This window comes from Myotis daubentonii, chromosome 14 (assembly GCF_963259705.1).
Source record: "Myotis daubentonii chromosome 14, mMyoDau2.1, whole genome shotgun sequence".
NCBI classification, from domain to species: Eukaryota; Metazoa; Chordata; class Mammalia; order Chiroptera; family Vespertilionidae; genus Myotis; species Myotis daubentonii.
This window is the reverse complement of record NC_081853.1, coordinates 33657408-33679537: the sequence shown is the minus strand read 5'-3', so window position 1 is coordinate 33679537 and position 22130 is coordinate 33657408. Positions and strand designations below refer to the sequence as shown.

Below are 22130 nucleotides of genomic sequence, written 5' to 3'. Positions count from 1 at the left end.
GAGTAACGAACACCAAATAAAACTTCACACTGCAGCAATAATTAAACCATAATTAAGCCTTTGATTTCTAGGTGTTCATTTTGTATCTTGCTACATTGCCAAAGTCATTTATTAAATATAGTAATTTTTTGGTGGAGTTTTTAGGTTTTCTATGTACACTATCATATCATCTGCAAATAATCTTTCCAATTTGGATGCCTTTTATTTTTCCTTCTTGTCTGATAGCTATGGGTAAAATTTCAAGTACTATTTTGAATAACGGTAGTGAAAGTGTACATCCCTGTCTTGTTCCTGTTCTTATGGGGAATACTTTTGGTTTTTGCCCATTAAGAAGGATATTGGCTCTAGATTTGTTATATATGGCCTTTATTATGTTGCGATCTGATCCCTCTATTCCCACTTTGCTGAGAGTTTTTATAAAAATAGGTGTTGGATTTTGTCAAATGCTTTTTCTGTGTCAATTGATATGATCATGTGGTTTTTGTCTTTCAATTTGGTTATGTGATATATCACATTAATTGATTGTGAATATTGTACCAGCCTTGTATCCATGGAATAAATCCCGCTTGGTCATGATGTATTTTATACAACAACAACAAAATAAAACGTATGGTTCCAAGAGAATTATACTATACCCTGCTCAAACTTTAAATCTATGAGAACCACTTGGAGGGCTCTTTAAACCATGGGTTCTGAGCATCGCCTCCCCGTCCCCTGCCCACAGAGTTTCTGATTCAGTGGGTCTGGCATAGGGGCCAGAGAATATGCTTTTTTATCAGATTGTCAGGTGCTGATGGTCTGTATATCACACTTTTAAGAACCACTGCACTAAATTGCTTGTGATCTATTGGCTTTGTCTCTCTCTCTTAAGATAGAGAATAATATAATGAACCCTTATGTCCCCATTACACAGTTACAAATATTTGCCATTTTGCCATTCTTATTTCACGTCCTCCCCTGCCTAATTTCCTTTTCTGTCTCCCTCCCTCAACCATAGTATTTTAATTGGCTTATTTTCTGTTATGGTTATAATAGTTGAATTCTTTGATAGAAATTCCATCAAGAATTCATTAAGATCATTATAGAATGCATCTTGTTTATGCCAGCAAAATTTAGAACATAAAACAATGGAGTATAAGCTTTTTGAGTTTCAGCCTCTACTTTGAAGTACAGTACATAAGTAGAATTCTGGTTCTACAATGTTAATACTCAGGACAAAAATGTTTTAATCCAGAGATTGGCAAATATTTTTTTTTTAATTCTCACCCAAGGATATATATTTTTCTTTTTCATTGCTTTTTAGAGACAGTGAAAGGGAGGAGAGAGAGAGAGAGAGAGAGGGAAAAAACTTTATGTGAGAGAGTCAGATCGATTGGTTGCCTCCCACACCAGCCCCAACTGGAGCCAGGATTGAACCTGCAACCCAAGTATGTGCCCTGAATGGGAATTGAATCTGCAACCCTTCCATGACTGGGCTGATGCTCTAACCCAGCGGTTCTCAACCTTTGGGGGTCGAACGACCCTTTCACAGGGGTAGCCTAAGACCATCGGAAAACACATATATAATTACATATTGTTTTTGTGATTAATCACTATGCTTTAATTATGTTCAATTTGTAACAATGAAATTGGGGGTCACCACAACATGAGGAACTGTATTAAAGGGTCACGGCATTAGGAAGGTTGAGAACTACTGCTCTAACCGTTGAGCAACACCAGCCTGGGCAGCAAACTTCCTATATAATAAAAGGCTAATATACAAATCGACTGAATGGAGGTATGACTAGTCACTATGACGTGCACTGACCACCAGGGGGGCAGATGCTCAACGCAAGACCTGCCCCCTGGTGGTCAGTGCACTCCCACAGGGGGAGCACCACTCACCAATAGGCCAGGCTCATGACTGGCGAGCACAGCAGCAGTGGCAGGAGCCTCTCCCACCTCTGTGGCAGTGCTATGGATGCCTCAGGGGATGTCCGACTGCCAGCTTAGGCAGACATCCCCTGAGGGGTTCTGGACTACAAGAGGATGCAGGCTGGGCTGAGGGGATCCTCTCCACCCCCCCACCCCCACCCCCCGCCCCCCCAACTGTACCAGGCCTCTAGTTTTTTTATAAAGGGCCAGAGAGTAAACATTTGAGGCTTTCAGGCTACATACAGTCTCTGTTGAACTTTATGTTTTTTTAGTAACTCTTTAAAAATGTGAAAACCTTAGCTCCCTGGCCATATAAAGACAGCCCCAAGGTTGATTTGGTCATGTACCATAGTGGCCATGATGTGGCAACCTTACATCTACAGAAATCTTAACCACAAATACTAGTGATTTAATAGATATATTCTGTTCGATTTTGGAGCGATATTAAGTATTCACGAATCTTTGCTGATTTGACTCCCACTGTCTTAAGCAAGGAATACACAAGTGACTTCCTTTTTTACTCTGTTGTGTTGTCTGCAGGTATGTGGACACATAAGCAAATGCTATAGTGTGGCTGCTCAGTTTGAAGAATGCCGAGAGAAGATTACAGAAATGCCCGGCATCATCAAGGATCTCTGTCGGGTGCTGTATTTTGGCAAGGTAGAGTTCATCTTTAATGCTTTCTGATAGAGCTGGCAATGAGTTTTCTTTTCAAGTAGCCAGACTCAGGTTTATAAACAAGTTGTTTTCTCCAAATTATTATTTTCTTTTAATTCTCATCCAAGGATATATTTTCATTGATCTTTAGAGAGAGAGAGAAATGTCGACATGAGAGAGAAACATTGATCAGTTGCTTCCCGCACATTCCCCAACTGGGTATAGAACCCACAATCTAGGTATGTGCCCTGACCAGGAATCGAACCTGCAACCTTTGGTGCACAAGCCAATGCTTGAACCAACTGGCCATTATTTTTAAGTAAATTATTTGGATCTCTAATAGCATTTTTCACAGAAGCATTGCTGTCAATGAAGGCTTTTGTTCCTAAGCTGGCCCACAAAGAATGAGGCTAGTGACACAGCTAAAGAGAAATGGGTCTCATCTGAGCATTAAGAGGAAGGCAGGGAAGAAAGAGAAAACTAGACTAAATCAGTCTCATGAGAGTAAAGGACCACATAAAACCCGAAACTTAGCCAAGTCACTTCCTCATGGGAAGAAAGTCCAGTTTAGAGATCTGAGAGTTGACTGTTTCTTCCTACTCCAGTACCGCTGAGGGAAGGAGAGATTTCTTGGGTGACTGACAGAGTAAGAGATGTACTGGAATAGAACAGGATTGGGGTGCTGATGCTGGGCTAGGGTATCTTGAAATAAGGGAATCTGATGAAAACATGTCCTCAACTATATTTACTTGATGTCCTTAGAAGTATTTAGCAAGAACAAACTGAATGACAGAAATGAATTTGTACACCTGCACTAAAGATATTGATAAACTTAAGCTGGTTGGCATGTGAGTTGCTGTTAATGCCTTGTTACTATTTTTAGAAATTAAAATTGAATAAGTGAAATGAAGAAAACGATTCCCAAGTTTCTGAGCACTAGCCTCAAAGATAGTAATTCTGTGTTTTGTCACAGGGTCACTTTTAATTTTGGATTTTAAAGGATATAGGATTCAAATTTAAATTGGAAATAAAAATAGAAGAGGAGGTAAATATTTTGCATAATAAGATAGTTAGCTTGCCATACATTCACATCCAATTTCTCTTGGGAGCTTTTTAACTCTATAATTAATTCAATTATTCTTATTCTCTCAGAATATTCCACGGGTGGCCGCTCTTGGGGTAGAGTGTGTCAGTTCTTTTGCTGTGGATTTCTGGCTACAGACACACCTGTTTCAAGCTGGTATTTTGTGGTATATGCTTGGTTATCTGTTTAATTATGACTACACCCTGGAAGAGAGTGGCATTCAGAAAAGTGAAGAAACAAACCAGCAGGTAACTTTAACTGCTTTAATATTACATTTGAACTCAAGCCATAGGTTAATGCAAAGCAAAGCTTCAGCTATCCAGAACCTCCAAGGCATACACTGTTTTTCAGAGATAACTAAGTTTATTGTTCTTTAATCCTCCAAACTATTTTTTATCTTAACCGGGATTCAAGGCAAGGGAATTTGTAGTAGCATATACTGGATACAACTTAATTTTTTCTTGATTACTCAGCATCACCTGTAGGATTGCAAAATTACGCTTTTGTAACACAGGAAAATGTAACGATACTGTTGGGGCTAGCTCCCCCAAACACTTGATTGCTTACCTGAATTTTACATATATTTTTTTCTATCTGTACTTTTGTATTTACTGTCATTCATTATTCATTCTGTTATTTGTATGTTTCTTTAGCAGTCAAATCTATCTGCTTGTATCCTATTCCCTACCCTATCCCCAGATGTGCTTCTTCCCGTTATCTACAAGATACTGTTTTGGTAGAAATGAACTCACAGATTCTGATGCTCTTTTGTATAGGTACAAGAGTAACCTCTAATGCATAAACTCAATAATATCAGTGTTAGGGACTCCTGTGCCTTTTTTGGTTGTTAGTTTTCTGCTTTTTAAATGTGTCCCATACAGTTAATTGTGTTATTAATGTAAGAGAGCAGATCTACTTTAATGTCTTAATTTTTTAAACAGGAAGTAGCCAACAGCCTTGCCAAACTGAGTGTCCGTGCTCTCAGTCGCCTTGGAGGGTATCTGCCTGAAGAACAAGCAACTCCAGAAAATCCAACCATCAGGAAAAGTTTATCTGGCATGCTGACACCCTATGTTGCTAGAAAACTTGGTGTGGTTAGTACTACTGAGGTATGTGCTTACAGGTAGCCTGGCTTTTGATGAATATTGCAAAATCCTTTAAATAACACAGGAACATAGCAAAGTTGAGTGCTGCAGGAATACTAAAAATTGACAATGTTTATATGCTTGTTCTCTCAGCCAAGAAATGTAGTTTATTGTGTATTGATGCTAATGATCTAGCTCTACAAGAGCAGCCTTTTTGTAAGTGTAAATTAACTTCACATTTCTCAGTTGTGGAGCTACCATAATTGTGTGTTTTTTATCCTCACCTGAGGACTTTATTTTATTTCATTGATTTTTAGAAAGAGAAACGTTGGTCACTTGCCTCCTCTATGTGCTCTAACCAGGGATCAAACCCACAACCTTTTGGTGCACGGGACCACACTCCACCAACTGAGCAACCCAGTCAGGGCAGAGCCACCGTAATTCTTTTTTTTTTTTTTTTTTAATTAAATCTTTATTGTTCAGATTATTACATTTGTTCCTCTTTTTTTTCCCCCCATAACTCCCCTCCTCCCAGTTCCCGCCCCACCCTCCGCCCTCACTCCCCACCCACTATCCTCATCCATAGGTGCACGATTTTTGTCCAGTCTCTTCCCACATCTCCCACCCCCCTTTCCCCCCCAAGAATAGTCAGTCCATTCCCTTTCTATGTCCCTGATTCTATTATAATCAACAGTTCATTCTGTTCATCAGATTATTTATTCACTTGATTCTTAGATTCACTTGTTGATAGATGCATATTTGTTGTTCATAATTTGTATCTTTACCTTTTTCTTCCTCTTCCTCTTCTTAAAGGATACCTTTCAGCATTTCATATAATCCTGGTTTGGTGGTGATGAACTCCTTTAGCTTTTCCTTATCTGTGAAGCTCTTTATCTGACCTTCAATTCTGAATGATAGCTTTGCTGGATAAAGTAATCTTGGTTGTAGGTTCTTGGTATTCATCACTTTGAATATTTCTTGCCACTCCCTTCTGGCCTGCAAAGTTTCTGTTGAGAAATCAGCTGACAGTCGTATGGGTATTCCCTTGTAGGTAACTGAGTTTCTTTCTCTTGCTGTTTTTAAGATTCTCTCTTTATCTTTTGCTCTTGGCATTTTAATGATGATGTGTCTTGGTGTGGTCCTCTTTGGATTCCTTTTGTTTGGGGTTCTCCGCGCTTCTTGGACCTGTAAGTCCATTTCTTTCACCAGGTGGGGGAAGTTTTCTGTCATTATTTCTTCAAATAGGTTTTCAATATCTTGGTCTCTCTCATCTTCTGGCACCCCTATAATTCTGATGTTGGTACGCTTGAAGCTGTCCCAGAGGCTCCTTACACTATCCTCGCATTTTTGGATTCTTTTTTCATTTTGCTTTTCCGGTTGGATGTTTTTTGCTTCCTCGCATTTCAAATCATTGACTTGATTCTTGCGCTCCTCTGGTCTGCTGTCGGGCGTCTGTATAATATTCGTTATTTCAGTCCGTGTATGCTTAATTTCTAGTTGGTTCCCCAATATAAGATCGAGGGTCTTATTAGTTTTCGTGTAGATCTCATTAAGTTTATCGGCAGCTTCTAAACAGTTCTTGAGAGACCTTAAAAGTGTGGTTCTGAACTCTATATCTTCCTTTGACAATTTTGTCCTGTTTCTTTGTCTCCGCATTTTGTTATGCTTCCTTGGTGCACCCCCTAGTGGTCTTTGTTCGCAGTCTTATAGTTAAATCTTGATTGTTGTAGCTAATTCCAGGGAGGGTTTGACCTCCAGGCCAAGTGGCTATGAGAATCAGCTGTGTCAGCAGTGAGAGAACTTCTGTCCTCTAGGGAGGTGCTAATCTAGCCTTTGCCTGAGGCTATCCGGCAAATGCCTCTGTGCAGGGCTTGGGCGGGGCGGGTAGCACAGGATCAACAGGGTGGGCTGGAGAGAGCAGTTATGGCGGCTCTCAGTCCTGTCCCCAGGGGCTCTGCCTCTCTGAGTCCCAGCACCCGCTGCAAAGCTCGGAGAGAAAGCTGCACTCGCTCTGACCGAAGCCAGACAGTCCCGCTTCTCCCGTTTGAGTCTGGGTCCCTAAAGACTCGCCCGGATCTGGTGCTCAGAGTCTGCGACTCCCTCCCGATTGAAAACAACAACCACGCCCTCGGCCGCCAGCCCACACCGCGCACTCCGCACCTCAGAATTTGACTTCAGCACTGCGCCTCCTCTGAGTGTCCGTGTGCGTTTCTCTTTCCTCCTAGTTGTAGGACTTCCACTCAGCCAGCGTTCCTGTGGTTCTGGGTGATGTCCCTTCCGTTTTTTGGTTTCACTTTTGAAGTAGTTGTTCAAAGCAGCAAACTCCGGCGTTAACCTATGCCGCCATCTTGGTTCTCCCCCTTTCTTAGCTTTTGTAACACCACACCTTTATGTTCACTCTCTTAGTCTCCATTGCTAGCTCCTTCTCCTCTACTCCTCTATCTGACCTCTAAATTCCTGGGTGCTTCTGGGCTCATTTTTAGGCTTAACCCGCCCCCCCTCAGCCCGGCCAACGTGGCTCAGTGGTTGAGCGTTGACCTCCGTAATTCTTAACTAGTCCTTTTCCTTGGAATTAGAAGGGACTGGACTGGAGTGGTGTTTCACAATGGGCAGAGGACTGGGAGGCAGGAGACCCAGAATCTATTTTTAGTTGTTTCTCCGCTTTACCTTATTTAGGCGCAGGTGTGAAGTCCTAAAGGTAAATGCACACACACATGCATTCGTGACAGAAGTAAGTCTGACCTTGGCAGACCTCCCAACTTGGGCCTTTTTTGTGAGGATCACTGAGAAACCACCTACAAATGTAGCATTAGAGAATTAATCTATAGAAGTCCATTCAGTAGACTACTGTGAAGCTTAAATTGTATAGGTATATTTAAATAAAGGCATTCGAAGATGTTTAAAGTGTTTCAAGTGAAAAGACTAAACCCATTTTTGTATATTAAAAAGAAATGAAAAGATGGGTGAATCTGTACCAATCTGTTTAAGTGTAGTTATCCCTGAATGGCAGAATTGCAGACTATTTTAATATTATTTTTATATTCTCTGGTGATTGTCTAATACTTTTGTGTAAAAAAAATAAAGCCCTCAGGGTTTTACTGGTAAATGTAAAGTATTTTTAGAACTTATAAATAGCTTCTTTGTTTTTAATCCAATCTAAATGGGTCTGGTTCTAGTGCTGGGCATTGCTTTTTGGTGCCCCTGAACAAGAGGGAAGACCTTTAGGTGTCACTTTTTGTTCTTTTTCTGGACTTTGTGTTTATTAATGTGATGATGGGTTTTGCTGATTAAAAACTAGCAAGTTGTTGATTATCGCTACAGGAAAAAAGAACTAGTAGCACTTCAAAATGTTGGCCTGAACTTCATCTGGACATAGTAAATACTTATTTTAAACTGCTAATTCTCAAAGTTTTACAGTTTTCCTACTACTATATTTTTTCAGTCATTTTTCTTAACATTTGAAAACAAAGGTTGGGTGTCTTTTAATGAGATGGAGGTATTAACCCCTGCTTTCCTCCTGGCATAGAGCTCTGTAAATGTAAAATGTATAACAGTTTTACTAAAACATATATAGGAAAGTCAAATGTCTATGTATAGTTACTATGGAGGAGAGCAAAGTGGAGGGAAAGCACAATTGGTAGGGAAGCAGTCATAGCTATGTCTGCAGAACTGTTCTCTGCAATTTGGAATTAGGGTTTGGCCTACAAAACCAGAACTGACTCTGTACATTTTATTTCCTTTCCTAGGAGTATGCTTCATAAAGATTTAGATTTTTGTTTTCAAATAAATGTGTATAAAGGCAGTATGATTCCTTTTAAGCTTATGTTTACTGAGTTTATTAAATACTTTAACACAGTATGTTGTGTCATTTTCACCAAAGCAGAGCCAATGTTAAGTCAGATGGATTCAAATTTGAATCCCGGCTTCACCACTTAAGGATTGTGAGACCTGGAACACATAGTTTGCCCTCTGCCGGCCATAGTTTTTCTCAGGTACACATGCATTATAGTATCAGACTTGTTAGAATGATTGAGATGCCTGTTACTGAGCTCCGTTCTACTTACAGCGCCTGTCACCACACGTAATAGATAATTTTAGTAAACGATAACTTCATTTTTTTTTTTCTAAATGTTAGAAAATTTACTCTGTTTCCTAGATTTTGAAGATGCTTAACAGCAACACAGAGAACCCCTATTTGATATGGAACAATTCTACAAGGGCAGAGCTACTTGAATTTCTTGAATCCCAACAAGACAACATGATTAAAAAAGTAAGTTACTCTTTGAAAAGTTTCTTGGGTAACTTACTCTGATGGAATCTCTGGAAATGTAACTTAGCATTGACAAAGCAGAAGCCCATTTCTCCATTTGGTGTTAATTAAACCTATATATATCTTTTTGCCACCTAATACTTGGCGCATTTAAGAATACTTACTATTGTATTTAATAATACATTGAGATTTATTGTTGTTTTTGTCACCACTAATATATACCTATCTTGTATTTTAACCAGTTTTTGCACCCAGAAGCCATGCTATATTATTCTTTCCAGCCTCTTTTCCCCAGTAAATCAAAATTGCTTTTGGTATCAAAATTGAATAATTTCTCCTATTCTGACACCTTTCAGTGGAGAAGTGGTTAAGCCATTAAATACAACAACAAAAAACAACCAGTAGGATGAAGAATATGGAGAAAACCTGGATAATACATATACTAGATGATTGGGTTTTGACTTTATTTGTTGTTGTTAATCCTCACCCAAGGATATTTTTTTCCATGGATTTTTAGAGAGCATGGAGGGAGGAAGGGGGAGAGAGAGAGAGAGAGAGAGAGAGAGAGAGAGAGAGAGAGAGAGAGAGAGAGAGAGAGAGAGAGAGAGAAAGGGAAGAGGAGAGAGAGAGAGAGAAGTTGATTTGTTGCCTATTATACACACCCTGACTGGGGATCAAACCCACAACCTAGGCATGTGCCCTGACCTGCAGCTGCAGCCTTTTCGGTTTACAGGATGATATTCCAACCAACTGAGCCTCCTGGCCAGGCTCTCCCGTTTCTCTTTTTTGTCTTTTTACTTTACTTTAAATGGAAACTCTTCTTGATTTCTCAACCTGTTTATTCAGAGACCTTGTTTTCCAGCACTTCATTTAATATATTATTTTTTAAACCAGTAAAAATGTCACCCTATATCTGACTAGGCCCAATGCCTGCTGAGTGGAGTGAGAAGAGCCAAGTGTCATACTTGCTTTATGAACACTAGCTCTAAGGCTGACCTCTGTGATCTTTTGAAATTTTAAAAGGAGTAATAATATTAGTCTTTGACTAGAAAATAACAATTCTACATCCATTCCAGAGCCCATATTACTACTTAATAAACCTTATAATTGCCATGGGTACTGTCTCTGTATCCCACCACATTTTTTCCCTTTGAAAAGAGTGGTTCTTTTAAGTTACTTATCTGATATTATTAAACTGAATATGTGGATAGATTCATAAACCAGACACTAATGATTCTGATGCACATCTAACAGTCTGTTTTCTTTTTTTAAAGGGTGATTGTGACAAAACTTATGGATCCGAATTTGTCTATAGCGATCACGCCAAAGAACTTATTGTAGGCGAGATTTTTGTTAGGGTATATAATGAAGTCCCTACTTTCCAGCTAGAGGTAAGCTCTCTATTAGTTTTGTCTGATTCTTTTGCTCGTTTGACCACACTGTGTACATGGAAGTAATTCGTTTTCTTTGCCAAATGCTTTATACCAGCCTGGCTATGTGATGGGGTGACCATTGATAATGTATGAGCCTCTTTATTTTGAATGTTGAAGAATTTATTTTGTGGATTCATTAATAAGTTATTCCTTGCCCAGCTGTTCCTTATGTTACGCATAATGCTCTCCTACTGTCATGTATATATGCCTTCAACTTACCAGTCTCTTGCACACTCAACTCCGTCGTGTAGAATATCCTTCTCTGGCCAGTTATTAGACGAAAATAAGAAAATACAGGTGGAGATCAAGTTTTTTGTTGTTGTTGTTGTTGTTGTTTTTTAAATGATGGGGGTCACATCAGCTTGTCAATTCCAGAAGCAAATTGAGGAGCTTCTTTTTCTTCTTAGTACTTAGAGATTGTGTAGGAATATTTTGTTACAGGGTTTTTTTGTTTTGTTTTGGAGAGGATGACAAGGAGGATTTGGTGATTGATTGATTTTTAAGGAGCAAAGAAGTGAAGCTTTTGTTTCAGACTTTGCTCTTAGCATAAAAGGAATTTACTAAACTATAATGTGTATTGTTTAGCTGTTAATAAGAATGAATTCAGTGATTTTTAAGATCCCTTTGAAAACTGTCCTTTGAATTTATATTCTAACTATATATAATTTTAAAATGTTAAAATATAACCAAATTGTAGAAGTTACATCTAATGTTATTCATTACTTTTATTGGTAAAGGTAAGTGATTCTATAATCTCAGCATTGTTATACTAAAGTTCTCATGGGAGTATATCTGATCTCTAATGTATTGGGACAGAAAATGTTGAAAAACACTTCATAATGTGACTGAATTTTATTTCCCCCTCCCCCAGTTTGTTTTTAAGTCATCATTCGAGGGCATCTTTTTTTTTTTTTTTTTTTTTTCATTGATTCTAGAGAGAAAGGAAGGGAGGGAGAGAAACATCAGTGTCAGAGAGAAACATCAATCAGTTGCCTCCCATATGGGTTCCGACCGGGTATTGAACCCACAACCTGGGTTTGTGCTCTGACTGGGAATCGAATCCATGACCCTTTGGTGCACAGGATGATGCTCTACCCACTTAGCAACACCTGTCAGGGCTTTCCCCCCATTTTTAATCCATAGGTGTATTTATGTGTATATACAGTCACTTTAGTAGCTTGAGTTTTGCTGCTGTTGTTTCGTTGGTTGTTTTTTTGCTATGGAGTCTTTGTTATACATTATTTCTGAAGGCACACATGTCTTTAAATATTTCTCCACTCAACATAGGTTCCAAAAGCGTTTGCTGCAAGTCTCTTGGATTACATAGGCTCACAGGCCCAGTACCTCCACACATTCATGGCTATCACACATGCTGCAAAAGTGGAGTCAGAACAACACGGAGACCGCTTGCCAAGAGTGGAAATGGCTTTGGAGGCTCTGAGAAATGTCATAAAGTATAATCCAGGTGTGTGACTATATCCTTGATCAGTTAGATCCTTATAATAGAGGGCCTGAAAAACCCAGTTCTCAGTTTTATCAGGGAAACTTACTTTGCTATAATGCTATACGTGGCATAACTTTAAGAGTACTTGACCCCATAATCTGTAAACAGTAGGCTGGAAAGATAGGTCAAGGCACCATGGTTATAAGAGTCTCAGTGAGTTGAAAAGGCAGAATAACTTGATAGTGTAAAATTTCAAATTGATGACATAAGTTGATATACCAGTGTAAATGCTTAAATTAGATTTATTAGGTGATGTAATTTTGCCTCATATGCATATGGACACTCATAGTTTTAAAAAACTGAAGTGTTTGGTGTATAAAATTTTAAATAATGAAAATGTGAAAATTTTTATTTTTAAGCATCTTTAAGAGGACATTTCCAAAAACATCACTCTTGCCTGACTCCAGGGGAGATAGATGAGTGAAAATCTGAATGCTTCTTCCGATTCTAGCTTTGATAACAAATATAGGATATAAAACTTAAAACAATACAAATGGAATTTAAGTTACCTTTAATAATTATCTTTCAGATACTTTTTAGCTCTTTTCAGTATATATTATAACTAGGGGCCCGGTGCACAAAATTCGTGCACTGGATGTGGGGGGGGTGGTGAGTGTCCCTCAGCCCAGTCTGCCCCCTCTCACATACTGGGAGCCCTCAGGCGTTGACCCCTATCACCCTTCAATCGCAGGATCGGCCCCTTGCCCAGGCCTGACACCTCAGAGGCGTCAGGCCTGGGCAGGGGACCCTCATTTTCCCCCATCACTGGTTCTGCCCCCAACCCAGGCCTGATGCCTCTGGCCCAGGAATCATGCCTGGGCAGGGGACTCCCATACCCCTCCGATTGCTAGCTCTGCCCCTTGCCCAGGCCTGATGCCTCCGCCAAAGGTGTCAGGCTTGGACAGGGGACCCCCATCTCCCCCCGATCACTGGCTCTGGCCCCCGCCCAGGCCTGAGGCCTCTGGCCCAGGAATCATGCCTGGGCAGGGGACCCCCATCTCCCTCTGATCGCTTGCTCCACCCCCCACCCAAGCCTGACGCCTCTGACCCAGGCTTCAGGCCTGGGCAAGGGGACCATCATATCCCCCCAATCCCCGGCTCAGCCCCCCGCCCCGGCCTGATGCCTCGGCCAGAGGAGTTGACCCTCATCACCCTCCGATCACCAATCACCGGATCGGCCCCTTGACCAGGCTTGAGGCCTCCGGCAGAGGTGTCAGGCCTGGGCAGGGGACCCCCAGCTCCCCGTGGTTGCAGGATCGGCCCCTGCCCAGGCCTAACGCCTCTGGCCTAGGCGTCCGGCTCGGGCAGCGGGGACCCGCAGCTGCAGCGGCCCCGCGACCGTGGGCTCCACTTTAGGCCCAGGCAAGGGACCCCTAGCTCCCGGGACTGCCAGCTTCGACCGTGTCCAGCTCCCATCGCTGGCTCCACCCCTACTTCCTGCTATCACTGGCCAGGGCGGCAAAGGCACCTGATTCTCTGATCATGGCTGGGGGGCAGGGCAAAGGCGGCCCCAGGGCCGGCCTTTGCCCTGCCCCCCAGCTCTTAGCTCCCCCCTGGGTTTCCGATCACTGTCAGTGGCAGGGGGCTTCTTCCTGCTTTCCCTTTCGCCTCCCTGCATTGTGCCTACATATGCAAATTAACCGCCAATCTTAGTTGGCAGTTAACTGCCAATCTTAGTTGGCAGTTAATTTGCATATAGCCCTGATTAGCCAATGAAAAGGGTATCGTCGAACGCCAATTACCATTTTTCTCTTTTATTAGATAGGATACTATTAAAATTCTGACTTTTTGTTTATTGCCAACAAATTAGTCCAATAAAGCAACAGTAATGAAATGTTCTTAGGAATTTAGTCATTTCCATGGTCTACATTGGGATGTTACTAAAGGCAGTGTTATATTCTCTGAAGAAAACTTCATTTTTTTATTGTTTGTAATTTGGCATAGTAGAATGAAATTAGTGGTGTATTAGGTACAAAGTAATTGCAGCAAAGCAGGCTGTTGATTTGGAACTTACAAAAATAGAGGAAGGGCTTGCACAGAAACTGTTTTGATAGCATCTATAAAGTTCATGTATCAGGATCACATGCTCACTTGTAATTTAGAAGTATGGTTTTGTGTCGTTGATGTATTTATAATAATTGTTACCTGTTAAGAAGTGGTTTACAAATGAATTTAAAAGCAACTACTTATAGAATATTTTCAGATCCTTTAAGTTGAGGGATCATAGTGAATTATCTTATGGGGCCTTAAAAGATTACAAATTACACTATATGTTTTATACCATGTAATAAAAGGAAATACATGCTGAATAAAACCTTAATGTTTAATGTTTTTGGTTTATTGACAAAATGGGAGTGAGTGTGTGGGATTGGGGTTTGAGAAGGGTAGGAATGGAAATAAATTTTACGTATTTTCAGTTATCCCTGTAATATGCATATCAGTTGTTTGTTTGCAGTAAGTCCTCAGGTGGCAGAGTTCTAACTCGGTCTTAAAAGCCAAATGATATCACACTCTCCCAAAGTATAATTAGGTTGGGGTAGGTAGGGTAGCAGCTCTAAGGACAAGAGATAAAGAGTATAATTACCACCATATACCTTTTATTTTTGAGTTCTATTTGATAAATTTCTTGTTTTTAGTCTGAGGCTAAAGGTGGGGATGGAAATGGAAACAAGACGAACATAAGAAACTCTAATAGATTAATCTTGCCTAGTATTTACTGTAGCTTAGAGATACTTTACTCAACGTCATATCACAAATATTGAGAAAAGCTTATCAGACCCATAATTGACAGTAAATAATAGTGTGTATTGGTTTTCTGAAGTTTTGAAATTTAGGACACCTCTTAGAAATAAAAAAATATAACATTTTATTCTTATTCCTTAGGCTCTGAAAGTGAATGCATTGGGCACTTTAAATTAATATTTTCTCTTCTCCGAGTCCATGGAGCTGGTCAAGTGCAGCAATTGGCTTTGGAGGTAAAAGAATGTACTAAAGCATGTTGCCTTCCCTGCCACTTACTATGTATGGTGTGAGCCCTGTATAATCGCCATCTGAAGCTAATTGGAAGTTTACATGTTTATTGTGTAGTTTTTTATTTTCCATTTTGCCTTTAAGTCAAGTGTGGATGTTTTTTTTGTTTGTTTGTTTGTTTTTAATCTTTTTTTTATTTATTATTAAGGTATTACAAATGTGTCCTCATCCCCCCCATGAACCCCCAACCTCCCCCCCACACACAAACTCATGCTCCCATCCCCCCGTTGTCCATGTCCATTGGTTTGGCTTATATACATGTATACAAGTCCTTCTGTTGATCTCTTCCCCTTACCCCCGCCCTCCCCTACTTTCCTTCTGGGGATTGATAGCCTGATTGCTGTTTCTCAGTCTTTGGGTCTGTCCCTTTTCATCAGTCTATGTTGTTCTCTATAATCCACAAATGAATGAGATCATGTGGTATTTATCTTTCTCTGACTGGCTTATTTCACTTAGCATAATGCTCAGTGTGGATGTTTTTTAAAGTTTGAATTAATTTACTCATTTTGAAGAGCAAATGTTACACAGTCATAACATTTTCAAGATCATACTCGGTAGTCATTGTCTGCTATGCATTGAAATGCATTATATATTGTCATGTAGTGTGGGTTAAAAATTGACTTTACTCAGATGTTTAGAATCCAAGAAAAAGTGTCAGGGTTACTCTGATCTTCCTAGAGACATTTGAGATCAGGGACTCTTGCTGGCTACACACTAGGTTTGTGTTCCAGAGAAATGACGAACACCAAATTCAGCCCTGCAGTAATGGGTTAAAAGCTTATTAACTAGCATTTTCTTTTCTTTTTAAACACTTTAAAATATATATTTTTATTGACCTCAGAGAGGAAGGGAGAGAGAAAGATAGAAACATTCATCAGCTGCTTCCTGCATGCCCCCAACTGGGGATCGAGCCCAAACCTGGTCATATTCCCTTGACCTGGGACCCTTCCGTCTGTAGGCTGATGCTCTGTCCACTGAGCCAAACCAGCTAGGGCAACAAGCATGTTCTTTTAATTGAAATGCATGCTTCTGAACTTAATTCCTTTAAGTACTCTGTAACATTATAAATAAACATTATTAAATCTATGCTACATTGCGTTGAAGTACTGACCACATGGTTCAAATTAAGTGACATTAATCTTCAAATGTCTGCCATAAAAGCTAGGCTTGAGAAGTCATCCTCTTCAAAAGAAAAATATGCCCCATTTCTCTAGAATGGAAAGTTAGACAGTCTCTTATGCTGGGCCCTGAAGACATTTACTTTCTCCCTCTAAAAGCACAGTCCGCCGAAACCGTGGATAGAGCATCGGCCTGTGGACTGAAAGGTCCCAGGTTCGATTCCGGTCAAGGGCATGTACCTGGGTTGCGGGCACATCCCCAGTGGGAGATGTGCAGGAGGCAGCTGATCGATGTTTCTCTCTCATCGATGTTTCTAACTCTCTATCTCTCTCCTTTCCTCTCTGTAAAAAATCAATAAAATATATTAAAAAAATAAATAAATAAAAGCACAATCCCAGTGGGGAGAATCATCATCTTCTCAACACTTCCCAACCCAAGTCTACAACTGGAAAACTGCACTCACCATAGTTCCAGAGTGTGTGGGACTGAAGGCTTCTTATAAGCCTCAAGATTGTGAATTGGTGCTAAAATATTTGTTAGGTCATTATACTTAATTCTTACCTCTAAATTAGTAGGAAGCTAATGTACATAATATAGATATGAGCATTAGCATTTTTACTCTTTCTCAAAAGAGCAAATAATAAAACCAATCTTTAAAATTAAACTATTCTCTAAATATTGAAGATTTTGTCCTCCAAACATTTTTCTCACTTTTGTGAAGCCTTTAATTTATGTAGGTCTGCCTAAATTGAGTTAATTTGATTTAGGTCAGAAATTATTTCCAAAAAATAATTAATATCCTGTTGATTAATTTACAGGTTGTGAATATAGTGACATCGAACCAAGATTGTGTCAACAATATTGCTGAATCAATGGTTTTGTCCAATTTATTGGCTCTTCTACATTCATTACCATCAAGTACGTATATTTACAAGTGGTATTTTAGAAACCACAGCACGGCCAACCCATGGAGGGGCGCAGTTACACAGATGACATAAAGCCTCTGATGTGGCAATGTCCATATTTAGTTTCGGAATATTTTAAGTGGTATTCTTTATGTTAGATTTGTCTTCCTAGTTATGGTTTTCCATTACATTAGTAAAATTGTTTTGTATTTCCCATGTCAAAAGTTGAAAGTTGGATGTGAGAGAGTTCCAAGCAAAGGAAATTAACAGGTTGCTAAGTATAAGCTACCCATGAGTAATTGAGGATTGGCTAATATCCCATGGTTTATTTACAAGCATAATTGGTTTTGGGTGATAGAAAAAGTGCTTAAGATAAAAATTACTCTGTGTTCAGCCTGGAGTTGAATTCTTCATTATTTGTTCTTTACTGATTTAATGCTGATAGAGGCTGTTGCCAACAAAATGAGATCAATTTTTAAAGAATACGCCAAGCTGATATTTTTTAATATAGAACATACTAATTAGCATTGTTCTCCTACATGGTAACATAGCCCACTCCAGATAATCAACCTTTGTTGTTTTAGTCTCAGCCTAATACGAGGCAGCCTCCATCATCTTTGCCAACTGTTTACTTTGGTCACCTGTCTGTCATTGGCTGTAGAAGAGTCAAGGCCAGTCGCCCAGTATAATTCCATGACAAGGAGTGGGAGGTGCAGACTGTCCAGAAGGATGCTGTTAGGTCTTAGATTGAAATAGTGTCTTGCAACTGCTGCTTTCTGCTCATTTCTCTGAGATAATAGTACCCGGTAAAATCTTAGATGCCTGATCAGAGTGTCCTCAGGTGTCAGGATGTGAGAAATTTTGTTTATGCTGTGAACAGTGGGGTAGGAAGACAAGCATATTGGTTATGAATATGCACTTTGGAGTCAAATCAACCTCTATACAAAATAGAGCTATCCCACTTACTGAATGTGAAACCATGGGCTGGTTAAACCTGGCCTCAGCTTCCTCGTTCATAATAAGCCATGATAATGTCTGTCTCACTGGTTATTGTGAAGATCTAAGTGTGATACTCTATTAGAGCACCTGGTTCAGTGCCAGGCACCGAATTGATACCCAGTAAATGTAAGCTTACTGGTGATGAATTTCTTGAAACGTCTTTTCGTTTGCAGGTCGCCAGCTTGTTCTAGAAACTCTTTATGCTTTGACATCAAGTACAAAAATAATTAAAGAAGCAATGGCAAAAGGTAATGTGCTTTCTCATCCAGTCATGCTCAATACTGATGACACTTTGCATAGTTTATAAACTAGAAGAATGGTTTAGAAGGCTTGTGGTTTTAAAAAATATCAATTGCATTGAGTTAAAATAAGGTTGAAAATGAATTCTACTGATTTAAAAAGTTATATTTTTTTATGACTAGTATAAATACTCATTCTCTTTTTCCTTCATAGGAGCTTTGATTTATTTACTAGATATGTTCTGCAATTCAACACATCCACAGGTTCGAGCCCAAACAGCGGAACTTTTTGCTAAAATGACAGCAGATAAACTAATAGGTCCAAAGGTGAGCACAAAATAGGTTCTTAGGAAGAAATTAATTATCAAAATTCTGTCACTTTGATACTGATTTCATGAAGTTTACCAAAGTCCAAGAAGGTGAGGATAAGGAAATGATGATGTGGAAGTGGGAAGATTGACATACCTGAAATTGTTCCTATAATTACTAGTTTGAGAAAAATTATACTCAGGGAAGCCTGCACTGAAGTTGAGCAGTTTTAAGACAGAGTTTGGATTACAGTGATAAATTGCTTATCTCCCTTAAAGAAAGAACAAAAGTATCTTTAGGTTATGACAGAGGATACCTCTAAATGGAATCCATCCAGACACAGCTGAGTAAAGTCTCTTTCTGTTATTAGCTCGTTAAGACATAGTGCTCACTGAGGCAGGTCTGCCCATCCACCAAGCAGGAGAGACGTGGGAGCACCATCAGCTAAAGGCTCCTGAGTCCCCACTTCCAGAGTCTGATATTATATCAGTAAAACAAGCTGTATTCAGTTATTATTTTCTTCCTGATCTCACAATCTAGGTGTTGAGACTCTCACAAGACCTGAAACAGTTCTTTGGGAATAAGATTAATAGTCTGTCATCAGCAGGGTTGATGAGATGAGGGAGACTATATAGGATGCCTATAGAAAGGGCCTATGTGAATATTCTGTGTGAATATTGATATTTAATATTGAGTTTTCTTAAAGCTAGAGTTGGGTAGCACATAATTATAATATTAATGTTTTAAATAATGTTTTAGGTATTTAAATATGTACTGCTCTTGACATTGAACTCTTCAGTAATTTTTTTGACCTTTGAAATACATGAGGAACAAATTTTATCGAGATGAATATATTTATACTTAAATTTTCTATATAGGAAAAATACAAGTGTCAGCTCCTTAGTTGAGTGATTTGCAGCAAGAGATTCTAGAACTGGGGTCAGTAAACTTTTTTTCCCTTTTTTGTAACAGCTTATTGTGATATAATTGACATACCACACAATTCTCACATATAAAGTGTACAATTCAATGATTTTATTATATTTATAGATTGGGCAGTCACAATCGATGTTGAAACACCTTCATCAACCCGTGGGTGGGGCAACATTCCCTTAGCGGTCACTCCCATCCCCCCTCTTCCCAGAACCTGGTAACCACTAACCTACTTTCTGCCTCCATAGATTTGTCTATTCTTGGCATTTCATATAAATGGGATCATACAATATGTGGTCCTTTGTGACTGGTTTCTGTCATTTAGCATAAGGTTCATCCATGTTGCAGCAAGTATCTGTACTTCATTCCTTTTTATTGCCAAATAATTCCATTATGTACATACACCACATTTTGTTTTTCCATTGTCAATCAATTGATGGACATGTGGATTGTTTCTACTTTTTAGCTCCTCTGAATAATGCTTCTGTGAACATTAGTTGACATGTTTTTGTGTGGATAGGTATTTTTATTTCTCAGAGTGGAATTTCTGAATCATATGGTAATACTAGTTTAGCCTTTCAAGCAGCGGTCAGACTATTTTCCAAAGTGGCTGCACCATTTTACATTCCCACCAGCAGGGTGTGAGAGTTGTAATTTCTCCACATCTTCTCTGATACTTGTTATGTGTCTTTTTTTATTATAGCCACTCTAGTGGGGTGAAATGGGGGCTAGTGATGCCTATTGGCCATTTGTATGTATATGTATATGTATATGTATATGTGTGTGTATATATATATATTTTTTGAGAATTATCTGTTCACATTTTTTGCTCATTTTTTAAATTGAGTTATTTGTCTTTTTACTTTTGAGTTGTAATTGTTTTTTATTTAGTCTGGATACCAATTTCTTACCAAATGATAGGATTTGCAAATATTTTCTTCCATTCTGTGGATGTCTTTCCATTTTTTTATGGTGTCTTCTGAAGTTGAAACTATCTTTTTTGTTGTTCCTGTAGCTTGTGCTTTTGATGTTATATCTAAGAAATCATTGCCTAATCCAAAGTTACAAAAATCCCTGCCTATGTTTTCTCCTAAGATTTTAATAGTTTTAGATCTTGTCTTTATGTCTTAGATCCATTTGAGTGAATCTTTGCACATGGTGTAAGGTAGGGAAGAGGCTAGTAAACTTTTTTTTCTAAAGGGCCATATAGTAAATATGTTATCCTTTGTGGGTCATATGATTTCTGCAAATACTAAACTCTGCCTTTATAACAGGAAAGCAGCCATAGACAGTAACTTGAAGGCGTATGATCAAAGAAAGGATTTGCGTTATTTAAAAATATTTTTATTTAAATTCTGATAGTGTATACACACCAGTGAGTGATCACTTCTTATTTGAATTCTGTCATTATCAAGAAAAGTGACATTCTTCCTATTTTGTACATTTTTGTCATGTAACTGACATTGTTTTCTTTAGTTCATTAGCTGCTAGGAGGTTCAGAGACAAATTTGTAGTCTCTCACTAAAAATTGTACAGAGCTTTTAATGTTTCCTTTGTGTACTGACTTCATATTAGTCTGATTCATTCAGGTACATTTTTTTGAGTATCTGCTAGTATGTGTTAGGGGCTGTTGAATACAGTGAGTGAAACACCTGGACTGGGGGAGTTTCCAGAAGCCAAGATTTGAGCACAGACTTGAATGACAGGAAGGAGACAGAACAATGTGAAGACTGAGGGAAGAAACTTATCTTCCCAACTTTTATTTTGCTTTTGTACTTATTATGCCTCACATTAATTTTCAGTTTGTGTGGATGTGTGTTCTTTAAAGCTGCTTTTAAAATCCTTTATCAAAAAAGTCACAGTATAATATAAAACATGGTATAGCAAAGTAAATGCACTAAAAATACACATAGGCCACAAAGCATGAGAAAAATTTAATTTTGAGGGTGGGGAGCATGGAGTAGAGTTGGGAGGGACAGGCCAGCTAAGGGTGTTCTGGGCAGAAGGAACGGCAGGTGCAGGGCATGGTTCTGAGGGGAAGGGTGTGTGGTCTGGGAACTTTGTTCACCAGGGATACTGAATTTCTTAGTTTCTTAAATTTGAGGCAGTGTGTGGAAATGAAACTAGATAGGTAAGTAGGAGCAGGTCATAGTGAGGCTTGTTAAAGTTACCTTTGCATAAACCAAGATTTACCTGTTGACCCACTTTAGGACTTTTGGATAATAGTTACGGCTCCTATCAGCCATAACACAAATTACAGCAATAGTCTATCTTAGAGAGATATAAAACAAATGAAATACTGAGATGTTTCCAATAGGGTATTTTGTTTTTCTCAAACCTCCACATATAGGTTCGACTTACATTAATGAAATTTCTGCCAAGCGTTTTCATGGATGCCATGAGAGACAGCCCCGAAGCTGCTGTCCATATTTTTGAAGGAACTCATGAAAATCCGGAGTTAATTTGGAATGATAGTTCCAGAGATAAAGTGTCCACAACAGTTAGAGAAATGATGCTAGAGTAAGTAAAGATATGGCTCATAACCTTTGGCCTTGAGGTAAAATCACCGGGAAGGGCATATGTCTTCCCCATTGTCAGCTCTCTGAGACTTACTCTAAAGCAGCGTTCTCAACCTGTGGGTCGCGACCC

General features: G+C 39.2%; 1 protein-coding gene across 8 annotated transcripts in view; it reads left to right on the top strand.

The window, feature by feature from the left end:
- DNAJC13 (DnaJ heat shock protein family (Hsp40) member C13) overlaps positions 1-22130 on the top strand; it is a 121034-nt gene that overhangs the window by 85551 nt on the left and 13353 nt on the right. For 7 of the 8 annotated variants that reach the window (XR_009448546.1, XM_059663949.1, XM_059663947.1 and 4 more), the window contains 11 exons: positions 2455-2574; positions 3724-3903; positions 4597-4764; positions 8897-9010; positions 10285-10401; positions 11731-11908; positions 14831-14922; positions 16915-17014; positions 18174-18248; positions 18454-18566; positions 21832-22001. Coding sequence is in view for 7 of the 8 variants with exons in the window: in XM_059663949.1 (XP_059519932.1) it covers positions 2455-2574; positions 3724-3903; positions 4597-4764; positions 8897-9010; positions 10285-10401; positions 11731-11908; positions 14831-14922; positions 16915-17014; positions 18174-18248; positions 18454-18566; positions 21832-22001 (1427 nt within the window). In the remaining variant the exon portion in view is untranslated. Of the gene's footprint in view, positions 1-2454; positions 2575-3723; positions 3904-4596; positions 4765-8896; positions 9011-10284; positions 10402-11730; positions 11909-14830; positions 14923-16914; positions 17015-18173; positions 18249-18453; positions 18567-19426; positions 19488-21831; positions 22002-22130 lie in introns of those variants that run through there. The other variant, XM_059663951.1, reaches the window with a different exon arrangement.